This window comes from Myotis daubentonii, chromosome 3, assembly GCF_963259705.1.
Source record: "Myotis daubentonii chromosome 3, mMyoDau2.1, whole genome shotgun sequence".
NCBI lineage: Eukaryota > Metazoa > Chordata > Mammalia > Chiroptera > Vespertilionidae > Myotis > Myotis daubentonii.
In genome coordinates this window covers 81,306,401-81,318,864 of record NC_081842.1, presented here as the reverse complement: position 1 = coordinate 81,318,864, position 12,464 = coordinate 81,306,401, and the positions used below count along the sequence as shown (strand labels likewise).

Genomic DNA, 12,464 nt, shown 5'->3' with positions numbered 1-12,464 from the left:
ACCATGATCATGGTAGCTCTTTAAGAGAAAGCAATCTAACACAGAAGAAATTAATATGAAAACCTGAAATATGTTGAATTGACAGATAATCCTATCATTCTCACAGAAAATTAAAGAAAAACATGGGCTAGTCATCATCACGCAGTTTAGGATGTGTAAGAATTCATATTTTATAGCACTGGTGCCCCTGTTCACTCTAGTTATTACACTTCGAAGGCCCCACACTGAATCCACAGAGAATATCAGCGTGTGTCTGCTGGTTTGGGCGTGAAATATGGCAAAATTCTGCTCACCGGTCTTCACATTGGAAGTTTATAAATGAGCTGCATTATGATCTGGTTTGCAGGTGGTTTTTAGCTTGTCAGGCAGAGCATTGCTGACTTATGGTTACATAAACCCCCTCAAGATCTGAACAAAAGCAATGTAATTTACTTACAAGTTTGAAAAAAGAATTTATTTTCTCCAGTCTCAGCTAAAGTATTACCAAGAAAGTTGGAGTTAGGAGGCAGTGTGCTATGTCAAGGGGGCAGAGGAGGGAAGGGAAGAACGGACAAATTCCTGGATGAATGCATATTTTAAAATCTTAGGAAGCAACCAACCTGAGTTTCTTGTGAATTTGCCTGTTTACAGTGCTCGCTCCGTTTTTAATTTCTTCAACAAGTCTTCAGTTGGAATCCTCACTGTGCCAGGCCCTGGATTACAGCAACAGGAAGTGACAAATTGATGTGTTGGTCCCAGAGCTTGTCTGAGTTGTTGCTCCTTGCTCTCCCTCGATAGATGAGCAGGACCCCTGAGGTTTTCTCTCATCCTAACGCTGTAATAGATGGCACTAAGTGAACATTGATTCATTTCAGGGGTCATGAGCCAAGACATTTTGATAGAGATCACATGTTTTTACTCTTTTCTTCTTACCTACCTCAAAATATTTTATGTTTTGCCTTTAAGATTACTTGTCTTTTTTGGCAAAACAACGTTTCACAGTGACTACCTAATTGAGTGATGTGGATGGATGGATAGATGGACACATGGATGATGGATGGACGAATGCTTGGCTGCCTTTTATGTTTGCCATGTTAAGCAACCATCTGGTAAAGTAAATGTCCTTGAAAAAGTGGACTAATGATGACATCTGTAACACACATTAGAAATAACCTACCTCGTCCTGACAATGTGCATTTTAACATCCAATCATGAGTATTTTCACTTGTTTTATTTTCCTTTAGCTTCAGTGCCGTAATGCATAATTGGCGGTTGCAGGGTGTTCTTTCTACTTCCATGCACAATGTACAAACTGTTGGTCCCTAGGGTGCCAAATCTCGATTTAGTGGGCTTTGGAGTGTAGGGTATTAAACATGAAGCATTTGCTCTGTTTCAGCACCACATAGATTGTACACTACTCCTGGGAGGCCCAAAATACCAGAAAAACCACCCCTCAGACCTGGTAAGTTGTTTCCCTTTCTGATGACCCAAACAGTCAGCACATCTGAGAAGATATAAACTGTATCGAAACAGCTAGATGCACTAAAGAAGAGCTATATGCTTAAATTGAAATAAAGGACATACAGAAATTCTGATCCTTGCAGATAAATGGAGAGGTAATGATGGATCCATGGAACTGACAAGACCTGAGTGAGGTTTTTAAGGAGGATCAGCTTCAGAGACCACTATAGAACTTTATCAATATAAAATTATTTTTGATATAGTATTTGTGCATAAATCACACATGCACACACACACACACACACTTTTTCAAATTTCTATGACAATTATAGGTAGCATTAACATTCTGTGTGACATATTACTTGCTTTCAAATATTATTAATCTTTTTCATTTTATTTTATTGTTTAAAGTATTACAAATATATCTCCTTTTTTCCCCCATTGACCTCCTCCCGCCCTCCCCTACCCCCTAGCACTTGCCCTCACCGCCCCCGCCCCCCAGTGTCTTGTGTCTATTGGTTGTACTTATATGCATGCATACAAGTCAAATAGTATTTATCTTTTAAGATAATCTCTTCAGTATAAAAGGCTCTTGTTCTGGGAGAATATTTTTACTTTATTCCTTCTGATGATAAAAAAAAAGCACATAATTTTTCAGGTTTTAAACAGTAAAAATAAAGTGATAATTAAACATTAGAAAATACTTTAAATTTACTAAATTCTCAGAGGTTCTATGATCTCCTTTACTGGAGCTTATTAGGGAAGAGTTAACTGGAGGGGTTGATTTGAGCCATGTAAATAACTTCTATGCTAAAGTACAAGTTAGACCAAAGACTGGTGTTTTCTACCCTTTTTCTACTGTGTTTCTAAAAGTCTTCTTGAATTTATAAATTATGAAACTGGCTTATAAATAAATATTCTTGGTTAACATCTCTCCAAGCACATGGAAGAAAGAACAAATAATTTTTTTCTATTCTTTGGTTTATGGAAAGCCAATAAGTTTTAGAGTAATCCTCCAAATCCTAAATGCATTAGGCACAGAAGTCTTTTATAAACAAATATATCTCCATGTAACTTTTATATCATGATGGCTGTTGAGAAATGGTTATACTAAGTGTTTCTACAAAATAATGAATAGTAGCAATACAGGCAGTCCTCGGGTTACGTCGGATTCAACGTACATCATTTCGTGGTTACGTCGCCATCTCCCATTTATTTATAAAAAAAAAGGTTCCGTCATTTCGACATATGTACATACGTGCTTTATGTTTTTTATCATTTATTTACCACAAGTAAAGGTCAGGAATTGTTATATTTCTTTAAAAAATTTTTTTTTACTGTTTCACTTCATTACTGCTGCGTATGTGCTCCATGTGAGTGACGTAGGTGCTTATGTAGGTGGGTTCCGACTTATGGGGAAAATCGCGTTATGTGGCGCCATAGGAATGGCTCTCCATCAGACATAACCCAAAGACCTACTGTAATGGCTAACAGTCACTGAGTGTTTGCCTTGTGTCCCATTGGGTAGAGTTGAGGAAGCTAAGACATAAGAAGAGCTAGGAAGTAGATTCAGAGTCAAGCAATCAGGTCCAGTGGTTACTCTCTTAACCATGGTGTATTTAGTTCTTTTCTTTAAAGAGTCTTCTAAGCGAAGGATAAAGTAGGTGACCTCTTAAAGTTTTGATGGTGCTATGGCTGTCAACAGAGCAGGAAAGAAATTGTAATCGTTTTCTTACAGTTTTGTGTTCAATGATGGGCTTGTACCAGGATTATCAAGGAGCATCTGTACCTAGAGACTCATGCAAAAGGACCATGAATTTATGAGTTATGAATTAAGGCCTTGACAAGTAAATACACCCCCAGTTTTGTTTTTTCATTAGCCTAGATAGGTGATGGCGAACGTTTTGAGCTCGGCGTGTCAGCATTTTAAAAAACCCTAACTTAACTCTGGTGCTGTGTCACATATAGAAATTTTTTGATATTTGCAACCATAGTAAAACAAAGACTTATATTTTTTATATTTATTTTATATATTTAAAAGCCATTTAACAAAGAAAAATCAATCAAAAAATGAGTTCGCGTGTCACCTCTGACACGCGTGTCATAGGTTCGCCATCACTGGCATAGGTAGTCCTGATTGTTCTTCAGTTCATTTTGGAACAAATCTAGTGCTTATAAATGAAGAAAGATATTTCCCATTTAGAAATATAAATTTCTTTGCCAGTTATTTTTTTCAAACCCAGTGATCACATTAGAGTACAAACCCAGGTTTCTATTTCCAAATACAAGCCTATGATTTTTATACCAGAATTGTGGTTTCTATATTCTAAACAATAATTTTTGGTAAGGCATCTTTTTTTATTGCTTGGTTAAATGATTTACAATTCTCTGGGAAGTTTGGTTTTCCTTGGCTACAAATTATTATAGGAAAATGTCTGAACTGTTTCTTTCCCACTTTATTATAGTTCTGAATAAGACAACTACAAGACCTACTAGACCCAAATCCAATGGGATGCCCAAAGGAAATGAGATAGGAACAGGTAATGATCACAAATTTATTTCCTTTTGATGCTGCCAAAACTATAAGTGTTTTCATTCAATTTTTATAGTTTTGTTGAATTCTCACTTCAATTTCTTTTTTACTAGTTTTGGAAGTTCCTAGCTTAAGGAATTGAAAATTGTAATGCATTCCAAAATCAAAACATCCTATGTCTCTAAAAACATTAAAGGAGAATTTATTATTTATTCTAAACACAGGTCACTAAATTAGCTACCATACATGGGCTTGATTCTTCAAGAGATGCTGATTAAATATGAATTATTGAATTAAAATATCAAAATATCTGTTTTCCTTCATTTCAAAACATGTCCTATACACAGGCTTGGTTTTTGAGACTGAAATCACTTGGTTTTCAACTTTATAATTTCACAGGTACCATTATAAATTCTAAAAGACCTAAATCTGTTAGAAATCTTGACTATAATATTTAAATAATAAGGGGAATTGGCAGTTGATCGCCCTTGTTATAGTAATATTAATGTTTACAAATTATACTGTTTAATTAAATGACATTAATTTAGTCACATCTATAGGAGTAGGCATCATACAGATAACGAAGAAAATGATCTGATAAAAATTTAAACACCCAACTCACTAAGTGTATAAATGATAGTTTTGATGACTTAATATGGTATGGCATCATTCCCTGGTAACATCTATTTATTAATATGTATGATATATATTTGTTACTTCTCACCTGAGGATATGTTGTTTTCTCTATTGATTTTTAGAGAGAGTGTAAGGAGTGGGAGAAACAGAGAGAAACATTGATGTGAGGGAGACACAATGATTGGTTGCCTCCCACATGTGCCCCGACCAAGGTCAGGGATCAAGCCTGCAACCAATGTACATGCCCTTGACCGTAATCAAACCTAAGACCCTTCAGTCTGCAGACCAAAGCTCTAACTACTGAACAAAACTGATTAGAGCAATATTTTTTAAATAGTACAAAATTTGTGATTGTTTATGTAAAAAGCATGAAAATGAGAATTTGTTTAATGATATATATTTAATCAACCCATGATGTTTCCTAAGGAGAAAGAGATGTAAATAATACCGGGAGATATTCAGTATAAAAATCATTTAGATTTGTTTTAGAATGTCTTTTTTGTATCAGGTTATTATAGTGTCTGAAGTTGTAGGAATTAACTTCCCTGCAAACCAAGTAATGAGACAACTGTTATAAGTTCCTGACTCATGAAAAGTAAGAGAGTTCTGATACTTATTTGGGCTTAGTTGCTCCTTTTATTCTTCACAACAGTGAGATTAGGCAATGCATAGTTTCTCAACTTGACATGAACAATCTGGCTCTAAACAGAGCCAACTTCTTAATATTCAAAGTAATTCTCTCAAGTTTGTCTAAGTAAAAATAAAAGAAAGCACTTATGTCAACAAAGCAAATGAAAGAACAACTAGCTATGATCAAACCTGAAAGTCTTCAACCCTCAGTACAATCAAGCATTGATTCTCACTAGGAAAGTGCTCATTGTTCCTCAAGGGAAAACAGAGTCATTATATTTTAGTTTATCAACAATATAAACATTTTTGCAGAGCCACTTATAACACAAACTGACATATATTACCCTCTTGTGTAGATGAACTCAACTATGTAGTAATAACTCGTGTAACTTAGCCTTACATAATCTCTTATCAGGGCTTTTTCAATCTAATTAGCTGGTTGCTGGTAGAAAGGAGCTGGTGGGCATAGGCAGACAAAGCTGAGCTCACTCTTTCCCTTATCCTTGCTTCACCTCCATCCTCAACCAAATTGTGTTGCACCTATTCTGTGTTCTAATGTCTGTCTATTGAGATTTCCCTTCAGGAAAACACTTGCTACCCACCTGCAGGGAGTGAGATCAGCAGATAGCATCCAAGGTCAACCTCTAATATCTGGATGGTACATTTCCATGTCAACTACAATAACACATAACAACCAAATGACATTTACCTCAGGAATACAAGGTTGGCTCAACATTCAAACAAATTAGTGTAATTTTCTACATTAACAGAGCAAAGGAGAAAAATGATATGACCATCTCAATAAATACAAAAAACCACCATTAGACAAACTTCAAAATTTATTCATGATGAAAACTCTCAGAAAACTAGGACTTGAAAAAATTTTCCTCACTGATAAGGGGCATATGTGAAAAATCTATAGTTAAAATTATACTTAATAGTGAAAGTCAAAATATTTTTCTCCTAACATCAAGAACACAAGCAAGGGCTTCTATTTTTATCATTTCTTTTGGAAATAGTCGTGGCATATGTAGCCAATGCACTAAGTCAAGAAAAGAAGTATGCAGTATAAAAACTGGGGATCACAGATGACATTATTTATCATCTTTTTTTATTTTTATTTTATTGATTCTTCACAGAGAGGAAGGGAGAGAGATAGAGAGTCAGAAACATCGATGAGAGAGAAACATCGATCAGCTGCCTCCTGCACATCTCCTACTGGGGATGTGCCCACAACCCAGGTACATGCCCTTGACCAGAATCGAACCTGGGACCTTTCAGTCCGCAAGCTGACTCTCCATCCACTGAGCCAAATCGGTTTCAGCAATTTATCATCTTATGAAAGGAAAGTTTAACAGCTCTCAAACTATTTGCCTAGGGAATAAAAAATTGGTAAGAAAAAGAATGTTTAAAATATATTCTCTCCAGATTATAGGTTTGCATGAGGTTACCTTTCTTTGATTCTGCATAGTTTTGATCTGATTTGTTTGCAGAAATGCAGGTATTCACATTAAGTTTATTTTCTTCTCTGACCCAGTCCCACTTTCTCATCCACATTCACTTCTAACCTCCATTGAGTCTTAATGAAAGTTTTTCTGTGTCAACTTCTTCCTTATCCAACTTTCACATCTTGTGCAGAATATATATCTTTATTATCCATCTCACATACATTTTTCTATAGTTTTCCTTGCTGAAGTTTTCAACCCAAATACTTTATAATAAAACTAGTGGCCCAGTGAATGAAATGGGGGGCAAGTGGGAGAGTAGGAGGTTCCGTCAGCCCAGCCTGCAACCTCTCCAATCGGAGACCGCTTGGGAGATGTCTGACCACCAGTTTAGGCCCAATATGGGACTGCTGGCTTCTAACCGCTCACCTGCCTGCCTGCTTGATCACCCCTAACTGCCTCTGCCTTCCTGCCTGATCGCCCCTAACCTCTCTGCCTGCCTTCCTGATCTCACCCCCAACTGCCTCTGCCTGCCTGATTACCCCTAACTGCCCTCCCCTGCCAGCCTGATCTCGCCCCCAACTGCCCTCCCCTGCAAGCCTGATCACCCCTAGCTGCCTCTGCCTTGGCCCCCACCACCATGTCTTTGTCCAAAAGGAAGTCAGACATCCAGAAGATGGCCAGTTGACCTGGTCTAATTAGCATATTACCCTTTTATTAGTATAGATAGATTATATAAGATAGGATTGCTTACATGGGGGGTGGGCAGGGAGGAAAGCTTTTTTCAGCAGAAGGAGATGCTCTTGGCAGACAAAAACACATAATCCCTATATCTGGACTGATAGCCAGCCATATGCACTATGCTGCCAAACCAGTCATTAAAAAATTGAACTGCTTTCTTACACCTTACACTACACAGCTGCTGCCCTTAAAACCCCTCCTCAGCCCCCACTTTAGGTTCTGCCTTCGTAGTTCACCCAGATTAGGTTCTGATTGGTTGGTTTCTATGCCAGTCAGCATCAAAAGATCCGCCTCCTAGGCAGCCATTGGCTCCTGGCACTTCACCCAGATTTGGTTCTGATTGGTCAGTTTCTATGCCAGTCAGTGTCTCTGGGCCTATCTCTGAGCCTGATCAAAGGGGCGGGGTTGATCAGCAGCCCCCGCAGAGGCCCAAAGAGAAACAGAGGTGCGGCTGCTAGCGAAGCCCGGAGAGAAAGAGAGAGGCAACGGCTGATCAACAACTGCCACAGAGGCTATGGATCAGACCCTGCCTCTCTTTCTGCAGGCCTCTCTCCGAGCCTGATCCGCAGCCCCCTTGACAGTTAGTGCTGGGTTGCTGCACCAGCACCAGCTGCAATCAGTGCTGGGTCACCATGGCAACCCAGCACTGACTTCCAGTGTTAGGTGGAGCCTTGGTTGTTGAGGACATTATGGACCCTGGGTCTTTATATATATAGATAAAATCAGTTGATAAATGAAGTGTTTAGGATTTATAGGACATATTCTTCATGGTCTCACATCTCTTAAGGTTGTGCCTTAGAAGACTAAAGAAGCAAGATTCTAAGGCCTCAAAACTATCAACCTTTGGCTATTTGGGCCTCTATAATAATTTCCCTATGATTGCATAAACTGCAGGAATCTTTAGGCCATCTTGAGCCAAGTAAAATAAGTATCTTATTTTACTGTTACAGATATTTATCCTGCTTTATGTACATTCCATACCTATATGCATAAATATTTTTCCACCTCCAAATTAGAAAGCAGCCTATAAGAGGTTGAAGTTTTAGGTAGGTCACCATCTCTGCATCTCTTTTTCCATGGCTCTGAGAGCTGTGCCTTAGCCTAACTTATGTGTTCTACATATTATAACCAACTTCAGAGATGCAACAAGCATGCATTAGATCTCATAAACTAGAGCCCCACAGGCCAAATTCAACTCACTGTTTACTTTTGTAAATAAAGAGTTATTGAAACATTGCCGAAACCGGTTTGGCTCAGTGGATAGAGCGTCGGCCTGCAGACTGAAAGGTCCCAGGTTCGATTCCAGTCAAGGGCATGTACTTTGGTTGTGGGCACATCCCCAGTGGGAGATGTGCAGGAGGCAGCTGATCGATGTTTCTCTCTCATCGATGTTTCTAACTCTCTATCTCTCTCCCTTCCTCTCTGTAAAAAATCAATAAAATATATATTTTTTTAAAAAAGAGTTATTGAAACATAGCTTGCTTTCTCTGGCATAATTGAATAGTTGTGACAGCGACATATGGCCCACAGAGCTGACAATATTTACTATCTGACCCTTGACAAAATGTTTTCCAACCCTGTGCTAGACAGTCTCTCAACTTTCTCCCTACAGAAGAAAGCTGCTGAGTTGTGTAGCTATTATTGCATTCAGCCAACATTTATTGAAGGCCCACTAAGTGCTAGGTGAAGTGTAATTTGGAAACCACCTTGGCACATGTAGTTTGGCAGATATGTTCCATACTTGAACCCCAGACTCCTTTTTCTACATCCTGATGAGGTGCACTTCACTGCCCCCAAATGGAGTTTGCTTGACAAGCAAAACCCAGATTCCCTTTTTGATTTGTGTATTTACATTTAAGGAATGTGTTTGGGCTGTGGCTAAATCTTCCAGTCTGCTGGCTCATCACCCCTGACCTTTTAGCTAGGTGCTAAGATTTGGAGACAAGGATGAGGAGAGCAATTATCCATAAACACCATGCCTTTATGGTTATAAGAAATAGAGTCTCTGATACATTTGGAAATTGATGTCCAGTTTACGATGTTTCTTTGCAAGTTTTTTGTTACCATGGTTAAAAATACCTGAATCATTACTTTATTTCTGACAATAAATTCCTAAGAGGTGAACTGTGTAAATCCAGAAAATTTTGGAGAACTCCCATTTGGCTATCGGGAGCTCATAGTGAATGAAACTCAAGTGTTGGTGTTTCTGAACACAACCCTGCACTTTAGAAAATCTGTGGATTAATCCTGACTGAGGGAAAAGGAATTCAGATCACAGCCTGGGCCAGAGTGGCTGATGATGTACCAGTTCCTGAGAATTCTTTCTCTGCAGTATCTCTCTTACTGGCCTCATCCTTTCCCTCCCATTTCCTCTCAGCTCCCTTCAGCCTTTCCCTGCTCTCCTCTGATTCAGGGAAACAGAAGTTCACTGGTCTGCAGCCTCTGTGCTCACACTGCTGCCTAGCTCGTGTGCAAACCACAGCGAGGTGGAGGCAGGGCCAGAACTGGAGTGCAGTCTCTTGTCCTCTGTTCAGTGCTCTTTCCCTGAGCCCCATGGCTGCTTTCACAGGAATTTGCCAATGGTTTCATCTACCACTAGCTTTTATGTGTTTTACAGGCTAGCTGAAGCCCAGCTTATCAGCTGACACTTTATTGATTTGAGTATTTACATTTAAGAATTGTAACAATATGATGCTCTGTCTCTACCTTTACAGAAAGTGATAGGAAATGGCTGGTTTTTGCTGATTGCTCCCTTACTTAGAAAAGAAACCAGTTTATATCTGTGGTCTTACTCATAAAGTAATCCTGCAGAATTTTGGCTTCTCTCCTAGCTCTCCAGTTCAGCAGCCCATGGCTGGTAGATATGGCATGTGCATGGTGGTATCTGCCCTCAGCCTTGTATTACATTATCCTGAGTCCCTCACGCCAGTGGCATGGCTGGATGGTACATGCAAGCCTGTCCTGACCAGGTGGCCCTCACACAGTGGTGGCCCTTTAAAACACCCAAAGACAGAGTATAGGATTCCAGGGCTGAAGTCACTTAGAGTCATTATAAGGAATAAGAGAAAAATGAAAAAGACAAGAGGAAGATAGTATTCTGTGCTATCCCACTTAGGACTTCAGAGATCGGCTTAGGAGCCAGGCACATGTGGATCTGAATCCCACCACTTCTAGCTGTGAGTCCTTGGGCATCTGCTTAGCCTCCCCTTGCCTTGGGTTTCCTCCTCTGTGGGGCCTGGCTGATATCTCCCACCCAGAAGGTTTAGAAGGGTCAAATCAGGTAATGACCATGTAAAGTACTTGCACAGCCTCAAATCAAAACACTTTGGTGGTTTTTTTTAAGGGTAGAAAATTTTGGAGAAAGGCTATGAGGAAGTACAGTGACGGCACACACGGCCTACCAGCCTTCCACGGTATATGATACATATTTTACCCTGAACAATAGTGGCAAATCAAATCTCACCCAGCCAGGTCATCCCAGTGACACAGATGGAAGTGTTTTCCATTTCCCTATGCCTTGCCCAGAGCAACCACCCACATGAGTCATTTCCCTGGCCCATTACCGCTGACAGCGGGGCACAGGATGAAAACTAATGAGCCGTTTGTTTCCACCGTGCCTGTAGGGTTAGCCACAAAATAGTCATTGACCCCAGAAACATTTTTTTCCTGTGGCAAATTAGCAATAATTAATTTATGACTCCATATAAGCTTTCACTAATATTTCATATATTATCTTTTATTCAAGCAGCAGAGAGTATGAATTATAATGTTTGGGTTCATAAATTAATGTTAATCATTATTATAATGTTAAAAATTATAATAATGCTAGTATATAATGTTAATAATTATAACGTTAATACCAATTATGTTAATTTCTATAACAGTATGTTATAGAAGTTAATGGAAGAATATCATAAGTTAATGGAAGAATATCATCTAATTTTTGGCAAGCAAAGTTGTATATTTAATTTATGGTTTTGGTTGTGTTTGTCATTGTTAATGTACTAACTAGTATGTTAATTAAATGTTCTTATTTTATAGTATGTGAATTATTGTAGAATCCTGAGAGTATTCTAATCTTCTTTTAGGATGAATCGTTATATCTAATGTGATACTTACCTTTTAAATCTAAAAATATGTTTCTAGCCTTTCTTAGTGAAGACTGTCAGCCATGTCAGGGAAGATTATTTTATAATGTAAATGAAAAATAGCTCTGGCCTGTGTGGCTCAGTTGGTTGGGTGTCTTCCTGTGCACCCAAAAGGTTGCTGGTTTGATTCCAGGTCAAGGCATGCCCGGTTTGCAGGCTCGATCCCCAGTGGGGGCCATGCAATTGATGTTATGCTCTCACATCGATGTTTCTCTCTTCTCCCTTCCTCTCTCAATAAAAATCAATAAACTATTGATTTTTAAAAGAAAATAATAATAATAATTTTAAAAGAATGAAACCTAAACTCTGGGCCTGGGTATTTAGATGAATGGCTGAGTAATAACCACCAGATTGTGTTTGAGAAGTTTAGGAGTTCAAATATCACACAAAGTAATTTTCAGATCAGTTTCTTTCAAATAGCAATTTGGAGTACTAGGCCTGCCCGGATTAATTTACAAATCTCAAAGGCACAGATCCAGTTTGTGGCCTACCCAGTCTGATAGCCAAGTCCTCTCCAGAAATATTTTAAAAGTCAATCCATTAAGTATAAACCCAAACACATTGGAATTTTAAGGGTTTTTTTTTTTTTTATGAGGATAGAACGGTTGGAGGAAATTTTTTCAAAACCACAAAATGTGTCCATGAATGTTGGAAAAGAATGGCCAATTACTGTAGATGAGATCCCCCTGGTGAGGCAGTACCACCCAGGAAGGCTGTGCAGACAACATGGAAAATCAAGACAGAAACCACAGCCCACAGTCAAGCATTAACTCTTCAGAGAAAATATCACAACCAGTGAAGGTAGCCCTTTGAATTTCTGCTGTATGAAGATGGGAGAAGCCAATTAAAATGCCTGGCCCTAGATCACCATGTCCCTGCTCTGTAAAGAAT

The 12,464-nt window shown here is 38.8% G+C and overlaps 1 protein-coding gene across 9 annotated transcripts in view; it reads left to right on the top strand.

The window, feature by feature from the left end:
* Positions 1-12,464, top strand: part of ABI3BP (ABI family member 3 binding protein) — a 258,489-nt gene that overhangs the window by 201,580 nt on the left and 44,445 nt on the right. For all 9 annotated transcript variants that reach the window (XM_059687989.1, XM_059687988.1, XM_059687987.1 and 6 more), the window contains 2 exons: positions 1,376-1,441; positions 3,906-3,980. In XM_059687989.1, coding sequence (XP_059543972.1) covers positions 1,376-1,441; positions 3,906-3,980 — 141 coding nt within the window. The remainder of the gene's footprint in view (positions 1-1,375; positions 1,442-3,905; positions 3,981-12,464) is intronic.